This window comes from Haemorhous mexicanus, chromosome 18 (genome assembly GCF_027477595.1).
Source record: "Haemorhous mexicanus isolate bHaeMex1 chromosome 18, bHaeMex1.pri, whole genome shotgun sequence".
NCBI lineage: Eukaryota > Metazoa > Chordata > Aves > Passeriformes > Fringillidae > Haemorhous > Haemorhous mexicanus.
In genome coordinates, this window is record NC_082358.1 from 10,428,113 (window position 1) to 10,439,655 (window position 11,543).

The 11,543-nt window shown below is 43.1% G+C and overlaps 1 protein-coding gene across 1 annotated transcript; it reads left to right on the top strand.

Moving 5' to 3' along the window:
- Nucleotides 1-274: 274 nt before the first annotated feature.
- Nucleotides 275-4,428, top strand: BHLHE23 (basic helix-loop-helix family member e23). Its single transcript, XM_059862882.1, has one exon. The coding sequence runs from the start codon at nt 327-329 to the stop codon at nt 999-1,001; it is 675 nt and encodes a 224-aa protein (XP_059718865.1). The 5' UTR covers nt 275-326; the 3' UTR covers nt 1,002-4,428.
- The last annotated feature ends 7,115 nt before the right edge of the window (nt 4,429-11,543 follow it).

The following is an 11,543-nucleotide window of genomic DNA, read 5'->3' on the forward strand; positions in this document are numbered from 1 at the left end:
GAAGGGAAGGGAAGGGAAGGGAAGGGAAGGGAAGGGAAGGGAAGGGAAGGGAAGGGAAGGGAAGGGAAGGGAAGGGAAGGGAAGGGAAGGGAAGGGAAGGGAAGGGAAGGGAAGGGAAGGGAAGGGAAGGGAAGGGAAGGGCGCTGCCCTGCGATTGGCGGCGGGTGTCCCCGCGGCCCCTGTCGGCGATATAAGTGCGGCGGGGCCGTTCTGCGCTCACTGCCCGCCCCCAGCCCGGGCGCAGCGCCGAGCGGAGCGGAGCGGCGGGGCCGCCTCCTCCTCCTCCTCAGCGCCCAGGCAGCGGCGGCCGAGCGGGATCCCCGGCGATGGCTGAGCTCAAGTCGCTGGGCAGCGAGGCGTACCTGGCGCTGGCCCCGGGCTACGGGCCCTCGGCTTTCGCCTACGGGGCGGTGCGCGGGGGCGCCGAGGGCCCGCGGGGCGCCTACGCGGGGGGCGGCGGGACGGACTTCCACGCCGGGGCAATGGGCAAGTCTGCGGAGAGCAGCGGCGAGCAGAGCGGCGACGAGGAGGACGGCTTCGAGGCGGGCGTGAAGGGCGGCGCGGGCTTCGAGCGAGAGGGGAAGCTGAAGGGGGGAGCCCTGGGCAAGAAGCCCAAGGAGCAGCGCTCGCTGCGCCTCAGCATCAACGCGCGGGAGCGGCGGCGGATGCACGACCTGAACGACGCGCTGGACGGGCTGCGCTCCGTCATCCCCTACGCCCACAGCCCCTCGGTGCGGAAACTCTCCAAAATCGCCACGCTGCTCCTGGCCAAGAACTACATCCTCATGCAGGCGCAGGCCCTGGAGGAGATGCGGCGGCTGGTGGCCTACCTGAACCAGGGCCAGGCGCTGAGCGCCCCGCTGCCCGCCACCCTCAACCCCTTCGGACAGTCGCCCGTGTACCCCTTCGGCGGCGCGGCCGTGCCCGGCTGCCCCGAGAAATGCACTGCCTTCACAGGAGCCGCCTCCGCCCTCTGCAAACACTGTAACGACAAGCCTTGACTTCTGCCTTCTTCGGGCTTTTCATTTCTTTTGGGTTTTTTCGGTTTTTCTTTCTTTCTTTTTCTTTTTTTTTTTTTTTTTTTTGGTTGTTTGTTTTGGTTTTGGGTTTTTTTTTTCTGTGCACTTTTCTTTCCACTGCCATCAGCCCTGGCTTCCTTCCATCAGTTAAGTCTGGGTTTTCCCTTTTGTTCTTCTCTTAAATACCCCCCTCCCCATTTGGAAATATTTGGCAGTTCACATGGACCCCCAAAACACCCACTTCCTACTTTATTTAGATCCCCCCTCTCATGCAACTTCATCTGTAGAGTTATTTCCTTCCCAGCCTGTCAGTGGATTGTGAGCGTAATGTTGCTTTTCGCTTGCTCTGAGCTACAAAGTTTTTGAGCAGTTTTGAAACAGAACTATAGAAAAACAGAGAGGGTGAGAGATCTGGAAATGGAAACCTCAGTGAATTTGCTTTGGCGTGATTGACCTGTGTTAAAAATAGATTAAAAGGAGGAAGGGGAAGCAAAATCCAGCTGCAAACTATGCAATGTTTCAGAATCGTGGGCAGAGGGGGTTCTGTGTAGCCAGCTGGGGTTGTACTGCACCCGCAAATCCAAATGGAAATCGTTTGGTCAGAGCTCACGGGAGGGGGGAAGTCCAGTACTCTTGCTAAAACAATTGATGCTTCAAAGTAAGATGCTTTTTTTTCTTTTCTCTCTTAAAAAAATTAACCCGTTCTTGGACTGAGAGGAGCCTGTGATTGTATGCTAATGCTTGCTGTTTGCCTGTTTCTCAGCTTGGTTAAGTTTTCCGGATGATTCTCCAAAGTCGTTGCTCATCATGACAAACAAAGCAAAAGGTGACTTAACATATTTATATGTATTTATAATAAATAAAAGATATGAATAACCACTTTCTCTGTCCTACATATCTCTAAAACCAGCTGGCAGTCCCTGCAAATCCCCTGCTGGAGTCAGGTAAAGCAGACATGGACGTGGCAGGAGCAGCTGTGTGAACTTAGGGTAATGATCAGAATACTTGGTAAAAGCTTCTGGATATTCAGCTCCTTATCAGCAAGGATTTGCATTTTTTCTCCAGTTTCTCCTGAATCGTGAGCACACAAAAAACCATTACTTATGTCTGACTCTGAGTTAAGCAGGCAGGGGTTTAGGTTGTGTATTCTGACATTTGCTGGGGAATGCTGTTCCCTGAAAGTGCTGTATAACTGGGGTTATTGTAGCAGCGAGCTTAGCTCTGAGCACCCCTATGAAAAACATGGCAGGGAAGGAAATCGCTTAAAAACTCTTCTTATCCCTTTGGTTGGTTTTCTGTTCTCTCTACAGCTTGACCCTAGAGCTACATCTGGGGTTTGGGCCACTTAATATCACGACTGAACTAAGGATCTCTTGCCAATATTGACTGTGTTTGTCCAAGTTACAAAGTGTGTCTCGCGCTGGCCGAGCTCTCCGTGTCGCTTGTGTTGGGTTACTTTGGTTTTCTGGTTTATGTTGTTCAATGCTTTGGTGCCTTGTATGCTTCACTGGTAATTCTATAATAATAATAATAATTATAAAGGTTCATTCAGTGCTTTCTGTTGGGGTTGGAAATACCCACCCAATGTCAGAGCAACCACGTAAACTGGTACAGTTGCAGCCTCAGGGGCTCGAGCTGTCCGTGGCCATTTGTGTTAGGAGTGGGGTGTAACTATTTAGGGTTATTAAACCAATTTCCATGCCTGTCGCTAGTGTTATGCTAATTTGAAAAGGACTGCCATCCCTCTGAAGCGCTTGTCCATGGCACTTAATTTTAATTAATACATTTCCAAAAGACTTTTTGTGTTTGGAAAACGAAGTGTGTGATTAAGCCTTATTCATAAAGACATATGTTTAAAACTGGTTCCTGCTCATTTCCATTTTTATAACTTCATTTCTTTCCTGTAATTAAAAAAGGGGAAAAAAGTGGAGTAGTTTTACAGAACAATTTATCTCTTGTACCTTTTTCTGTAAAAGAAAATTTTGAAAATGCTCTTAAAGCATGTCTGATGAAGCAAAAGCCAACCAAAACCCCTACTGAAGCAAAAATTACTGGAAACTGCAGATCAGCAAAGGTCACTCAAAATTTTGCAGACTGAGTTGTTGCTAGGAAATATTTGGGAAAAAAAAAGGCCAGTTAAACAGAGAATCATAATTTTTAAGTAGATGTATGTTACTTCTGGTTAAAATTAGAGAAGATTGAGACTATTTAAATGGAGATTAGCTTAACTGTTCATTTTTCACCAAAACTAAAATAGTTGGAGAATAAAGTATTTAACAGCTTAATATTTAATCTGAGTTTGGTTTAGTTAAAGACTTAAGGCTAAAAATAATGGAATTTGTAATTGCTTCATTGTCAAATAATTATGGCCCAAAAAAGAAGTGTTACTAATTTCAGAGCCTAAAAACTCTTCACAGTCTGAAACAAGCTATTTTTGGAATTATGGGTTTTAGTACAATGATTGTTTTAGATCTCTTCCTTTAATTTATGTCGGTAAAAACTTACTCATATGATCATACCTACTTAGAACCCTAAAATTCTACCCTCTGGAGTCCTTGAAATATTTAAAAGGCTCTTCAAGAGCCCACTTAGAATTAAATGATCTCAGGAGACTAAGTAAAGCATTTCAAATACAGAAGAAAACACCTGCATTAAACATTTTTTTTGAAAGGAAAAATAACAAGTTTGACTATTTAAGTGCTGTTAAAAGGCCAGGTATTAAAAACAAGCGCAGAATTTATCAAAACAATACTAAAGGCAATTAATCTTAAAGTACAACAGTTTTAATTCAAAAGGAAAAAGATGAATTGTAACTTTTTCTGCAACAAACAATATTAAACTCAAAGAAAGTTGACCAACTTCTCAGTTAATCTGGAAGTTCAATCCTGTGGAAGTTCAGCTGCTTCTGTCCACCCTGGGCTTGCAGGATTTTAGCTGCTGCTGAGGTGGAGCCCGTTCTGCATTTCCCATGGCAGGAAGGCATCTGCTCTGAGGTGATTTACACTGCACTGATCTCCTGCTGAAACTGCTACCAAGTGAATGCCTAATACTTCTCAAAGATGGTTTTGTTGGCAGGGGATAAACGAGCAGCTGACCATTGCATTTGTGTGTGGGAAGAACCAGTGCTAACCTTGCAGCTGTGTGTGGTTATCCCGAGGATGAAGTCCTGTACTTGTCATTTGTTTCTCCCTTTCTCTGGCATATTTTGTGTAGCATGTAAGGTTTTAAATGTCTCTTTCCATTTGGTGTTTCAGAGAATATGAAGGGAGGACTTGAGAAAAACTGAAGATTTTTTTTTCCTGCTCAAATGTTCTTGTTATGATGCTTGGTCTTTTTTTTTTTTTCCCCAAGAAGGATTTATTGTGTATGCTCAGATGGAACTGAAATACAGACCATGTGTTCTAATGTACTTATTATCTTGATTTGTTCATACTTGGAAGAAAACATAATGCCAACTTTTAATTAAATATAATATATTGTTTTCTAACCTCACTTAGTTTTTCTTTGAACTCCAAGACTGAGCAGCAAGAAGTGTTAGAAAGAGGAAATGCTGCTTTGCTGTCTGTTGTGTTTTAACCTGTGTAATCCTTGTCACTCAACAAAATGAAGGTTTTACTAACCAATATATATAATGTCACTAATAGGGGATTGGAAACTGCTGTCAGCTTGCACTGCATCAGCCCAGGTTTGGCATTAGTAGTCGTGAGCCTGCCAGGTAAAATGTTCTTTTAACCAAGTATAGGGAAGCAACAGGTTTAGAGATGGAGGGCCCAGAAGGCAGCTGTCTACCTCAGATACCAGCAGAAAGTTTAATCAGTTGGAGTTCCTGGAAAGAAGCATGAGAATCATGAAGCTTTCTTTGTCCTTTAATCCATATCAGTGATGTTTTGTCATTCTCTCACAATACCTGAATATTGCTGCATGCTGAGCTTGTTTCCAAGACTTTAGAAAGTGATTGCTTTCTGTTCTCAGATAATCTTTCTGGTATTGATCTTTACATATACATTTCTATAATTTCCATTTTATAAGAGCACTAGGCATTTTTCAGGGTGAAATGAAGGCAGGGCCCAGCCCTGGTGCAGTTTTGCAAATTGGCAGCATTGCTGATATTGCTGACAGCAAGACAGGGCTTGGCACTCCGGGGCACAGTGCCGCTTTCTGACCCAACAAGTCACCTTTAAGAGCCTTAAGAGGCCCAGAAAAGCTTTATACCTTTATTATATCAGTCTAGTAGCTTGTGGGGGGCACGGTGGATAAACCCCTCATTGAAGCTTTTGTGGCTTTTCAGACCGAACCTGCGCATCGGCAGCGAGAGTCGCGGCACGTCCTGCCAGGCTGGGTCCTCACAGGCAGCAAGTTTCCAGCCCAGTTTGCCACAGCTGGAATTATTTAGTTTACAATTTAGGAGAACAAAACCTAGCAGTCCATCTTTCAGTTCCACAGCATTGTGCTCATCAAGTGTGTTCCTTGAGTAGACTCTTTAAAAGAAGAGGTTGGTCACTGCAGCGTTACTGAAATTTGTTTTACCTGTGCTTGTTCCTTGCCACCTGAGTTATCAGCAGAGAAATCATTTCTTTGATCTGAATCAGTGAAAGTGCTTCTAAAGAATGCTAAAATACACTGACCAATATTTTCAATTTTCAAAGCTGCTTTTATATTGTTCTCTGTCATTTGATAGAATTTTGATTAGTATTGCACAGTAGAAAAGTTGGGGGGGTTTGTTTTCACTAATCCTGATTAAGGCTAGAAAAGACTCTTGATTACAGTAATTTTAATAATGTAAATTTATTTGTGATATGTCTTTAGTCTTTAATCCCCTTTGGCATTTCATTCAAAGGGAGATGAAAATTTCAGGGATTTATAACATTTAAATCAGTCATTCCATGAATGTTTCTCAGGCGGTTTTTCTCCTACCTGAAATAAAAAATACCTAAATAGGTATGTAACATATTTTGTGATCAGATTAGAAATACATTTGCATGTGGTTTTTATGGGAAAATAGTTTAATATCGAGCACTTTCTCTTTACAATAAAGTATATGTGCATAAGAGAAAATGGAACCAATTATCAAAACCAATAATACATTTGAGATCTTTGCCATTCTTTCAGATGTTTTGAGGTAGGATTTTCACCAAGGACTTTATATAATCTCTTAATAGTCAAAATTCACTTTAATTCTTTTGGCCATTACCCAAAATTCTTATTTCTATTTGTATTTATGAATACATAGAGTTTTTAAATTATCCATTTAATTTTCAAGTAGTCTTAGCTTCACTTCACAATAGTAAAAATTGAGTTAATGTTTACTCCTAAGACACTTAACAGTTTTGAGCATAACCCTCATATTTCTTTAAGGCCAAGCTGATTAATCTTGAACAATTAACTAATGTATAGAGGTATTTAGTCAAGTTAATTCAGGGTGAAAATAAAAGGGTTTGTTTTTTTGCTATGCTTAAGGCAATGAAATTTGCAGAACAAAGACTTGCAGAAGACAAACCACAAGTACTTAAGGTCTTACAGCACAGAGGAGGGGAGCGAGCTTCTTTTTGAACTCCTTGCCCTGGTGAAGCAGCTCAAATGTATCTATATTTAAATTATTTAACAGCTTATTTTAATTTTTAAGTCTTCCAATTCATCAGTGATTCCTGTTCATTAAAATCTGCTCTGTTAATGCCATTTGTATTTGCTCAGTTCCTCTTCCCCCACGCTAACATTGATGTTTTGTGTGTTTGCGTGTATCGATACGGAATTGTGCTATGAATATAACCCAACCTTCCTCGGCTACCAATGGGGGAGAAAAACCCTATCTGCTCTTTTGCCTTAAGTATTTCAAAGGGAAAAACATGGCTGAGCAAAAAAACATCACCCCAGCTTTTCCTCCAAGCCCACTTTTGTCTAAAGTAATGAGGCCATAGTCAGTTGGCTCCAAAGAGCGCTGTGATTTAGTGTGACGTACAGTGAATCATTGCAGATCCATTCGGACTGCATTCGTTATTTTAATGAGACACAGGCAAATCTGGTTTTTGGCCGCAAACCTTAAGATGCAAGCATAATGTGAAATGGTTGTTGATTGCCACAAGGCAACTGACATTATGGATTTTTATCGCCATCATTATGCACTTTAAAACTCCCCACATCCCAGGATATTCAGCCCCTTCCCTTTCCTCCCGCGAATGACAGGGAAGCCACAATGCTGACATTTAAAAGGGAAAAGCTCATCTATTTAATTTCTGGGCTTATTAAAACCTTACCTTGCATCCTCTGGTCTGCTTTTTTTTTTTTTTTTCCTTTCTATTTTTTTTTTCTTCACGCTTTCCCAGAGGAGGGGAAAATCCCCCACTGCAGCGCGGTCACCCAAAAAAGGTCACATTCAGTTGGGCGACAGCAGCACTAGGTCCCCACCAGCCTGTGCTTGATGTAGTATAAGAAATGACAATGAGGCGGGCATATCTGTGCCCGAGCAGTAATCACAGTAATGGTGTTCATCAGACTTCACCAGTGCTGAACTTTTCCAGAGTCTGCAGTAATGCTTCCTCCTCAGTGCTACCAGTAAGGGATTTATTGTGCTTGTGTTTGCCTTCAAGCAAAGGGCACCCATTCCATTCTTGAAGAAAACCATTTCAAAATTAGGTTGTGCTGGTAAATGTGGTTGTGTGTGCGGGCATGTTTGTCAGTGTGAAATGCATATGTTGATGCATATGTGTGGTGTCTTCATGTGTGCCTGCATGAATAAGTCTTCCTGCAATTTATTTGCCTTCTGTGTCTTTTTTTTCTGTCATTTTTTTGGTTACTTTACCGGCATGGTTTTATTATGTTTTCATGACACTTTGTACAACATCACTTGGCTGTAGCACAGGAAGTGCCATTGCATGAAAACCCCTGGTCTCCTGAAAAATTTCTTTGGTTTGTTCAAGCCAACAAACTCATGGATAATATTTTTCATCCTTTAATTTTACCCTTAATAAAAAGAAGTGACCTTTTGGGACAGTACAGGGTGTTGGTTTCCCCTTGTGCCACTGGCAGCTTTGCAGTGAGAACGACAGAGAACCAGCATAACTTTGCTTTCTCTGGTTTCCAAATGCATCCATCCTATTTTTATTGATTTGCTGAAAGTAAATCTCACGTCTTGTGCTCCTCACACAGATGTCATGAAGAAATCCTTATGCCTTCCATTTGAGAATTACATTACCTTAAGTATTTTTTATCTCCTGGCAGCTTCAGTGTAAAGCAAACTCCCCAGCTGACAGCCATAGTGGGTGCACTCAGTGTTTACAGCAGAACTGAGGCTGTAGGGGAAAAAGATGAAAATCTTTCGCAAAATGTTAAAATGGCTGCTGACTTGGAGGCCTCTGGCTCAGTTTTACATCCTTTCCAATGTCCAAGAAAATACATTTTTACTTCTAACAAGTTTTCTCCCCTCGGCTTTTTCCCTCTCGTGCCTCAGCCGGTTTCCTGGAAGATTTGAGGACAGAAAACACTTTAGTTACAGGAGCTCTATTACTCCTAACATTCCTGTTGCAATTGGATGTGGCACTGTATAGAATAATCTTGGTACTTTGAGACTGCACAACATGGGAGAGTTCATTCCTGTCTGACTTGACTCCTCTTTCAGGTGCTTACTTGTAGCAGTCCACAAAAACCCTTTTTGGGGGTAAGCAATGCACAAAGAGCACCTTCTCTCTGCTGCTTCTATCCTATGTAGATTCTTGGGGTCAGTCTTATGTTTTATTTCACCAAAAGCAAACCCAAAATTCCCTGTCAGGCAAGAGCTTTTCCTTTTCTTTTTGTTTTCAACTTCCTGTTGAAATTCTCGTCCTTGCAAATTCTCTCCCCTGTAAATGCTTCTGCCCTCAGTGGATTTCTGATCCAACCTGCAGACAGACTTACTCCTATATAAATACATGATAAATTAATTTTTGACCACATTGAGTGTGCGTGCCTGTAGATATTTACTTTGTTTTGGCTTTTAGAGTTAAATCCAATTTGGAAGCAGCATCTGATAATTTCAGTGAAATTCTGTTGCTTTCGACTTCCTTCTCCAGTTGCCTTGCCCTGAGGCACAGAAGAGATCAAGGCATGTGCCCGTGGACACACAGGGACTGGAGTGAGTGGCTCACCAGATCTGAATTTAGATGATCTGTGCTTCCTGCTTCCCTAGACAAGCCACACATTGCTCTGCCTCCCCAGCACCATCCACACTGACATTTTCTTTCTCCCTCCTCATGCTCGGGGTCCCTGGTAAGATCAACCCTCCGTTGTGGCAGTGGTGTCACCCAAGTCACCTCCTGGTTCCTTCTGGAGCAGTGACAGCCAATTGGAAAGGAGCTACAGCTACATCTTGGCTATTTTCTAGCAGTATCCTGCTGCTACAACAGCCTGAGGCGACTTGAACCTACCCCGGGGACCAGCCAGTCCCCAGCTGCTCGGGAGTGGAGAAGCAGAAAGGTGGCTTCGAGCCATCTTTGTTCTCCAATCCCCGTCTTGTGCTCAGCCCGGTCAAGTCATAGGGGAGAATCTGGGCCAGAGTTTATGAAATGCTTTGCTACAGAAACTTGCCCTCGCTGCCAAAAGCATCTTTCTGGTTCTCTGAGCTCCCGTGTCCTGCCCTTCTCTTCCTGCCCTGCAAAGATTCCAGCCTGGATCCTGGCTCTGGGAAAGCACCAGTCTGAAACGTGAAGTGTCACCACCGGGCTGTCCTTTGCTGCTCTCTCTGTGTCTCTGTCGCTGCTTGAGCCACAGGCTCAGCCCCAGAGAGAGCCCTGCACAAAGCTGCTAACCCCAGGAAGGAGGCAGGGCTGGTACACAGGGGGAGGAGGAGGTGCTATCACTGGCTGAGCAGCTCCTTGTGTTTCTTTTTGCAAGGGAAACAGGCACTTCTAACAGGGGTTTTTTTTATTCGTGCAGTCACATCCCTCCTTAGCCTCTGGTTTTGAACCAGCCCCAGTGCACACCCATAATTCCCCTCCCAGTCTGACACCCAGATTTTGGTTCTCATGCCATGGAGTTAATCCATTTCTGACACTTATTTTGCACCAGCATCTCTCCCAGCTTCAGAGAATCTTCTCATGTCAGCCTCACAAAATTCACTTTTTGTGATCAGCATTATTTGGGTAGATTCTGATATTTCATTTCTACTCCCTGGCCCTTGCTGTGATTTCCTGTGTAACATCTCAACACACAGACACACAGACATGGACAGACACAGACACAGACACACAGTTCTGCTGGCTGAAACACTCTTAATGTCTGAGTCTAGTTGTCTGGAATAAAATACTATTTTCATCTACCCAATGGCATTAATGTACCTGACAGGAGGAATTAAAAGGAGACAACCTAAGTCACCAAGCTAAGGCATGGAAAAAATTTTATTTGGCCCAGACAAAAAGGTGTGTCTCTGCTCATTTGCACTGGAGTGTCCTTCCCATCAGGTCCTGCAGTAGCAGTAACACTAATTTTTTCACTTTAATATAATCTAAAAACTTCTGAAAGCTCTAAGGGGCTGTGGGCTGGGGTTTTGTTGGGACTTGGCCAGCAGAGAGTGGCTCGTCCTGGCAGTGATGTGAGAGGTATTTGCTCAGGCAGGAATGCCCCAGAACCCATCCCATCATGGCCAAGGCTGATATTTATTTCATCACGAATATTCTGATGACTCTCTAATGACTTTCAGTCAGTTTGCTGCACTGACCTATGATTCATTCACCACATTATCCCAGCTGCTGACCTGAAACACTCTCTTTGGGTTAGAACTGAAGTTTATTCTGATCTCAATTTCCATTCCAAGTTTGGGGGTTCATTTGGTCCAGCTGTTAAAATTCAGGAGAAGCATACCCCAAATTTGTAGACAGGAGATAGTGGAGTTTAAGCCAAATATGAAAAAACCTCCAACACGGTGGACATTGATTTTGAGGTAAAAACATGAATAACTTGGGGTGGATTGGAGAAGCTGTTTTCACATAAACTTGGTCATCATAATGCAGAAATCTTGATTTCTAGTGTCTGTCTAAACAGTCATGTACAGAGCAGACAAAGTGTCTTCATTCATTCAGGAGCTGAAAAGTGAAAATTACATGTCTTTCCTCTTCATTTTCTTTGGGAAAATCTTTTAACTAATTTATGGAGTAGTTAATCTGGTTTCGCACGTGTGTGGGTAAATGAGCATGTCATGTGTCTTCATGTGCAAGAGAAAAAATTATTTCCTGATGGCAAGATAATGGAAACATATTGGGGGTGAGAGAAGGGTTTCATTAGAAAAGCACAGCTTCACAAGTACAATCCTTGCATATGAATCATGACTCATCTGCTCCAGAATGAAAAAAAAAAAAAAAAAAGAGGAAAAAAAAATCACTGGGAGTCAGATTATTGTACCTAACTCAACATCTAAAAGTCAGACAACTAATTAAGCCTGGGCTGTCTCCATCCTGAGGAATAATAGATAACAGCTTCCCAAGGGTAATTCATGTCACTGTAGAATAGGTGGACAAGTCGCCTTCTGGGGATGCTTATCTCTTGGCACTGACTGCAGAA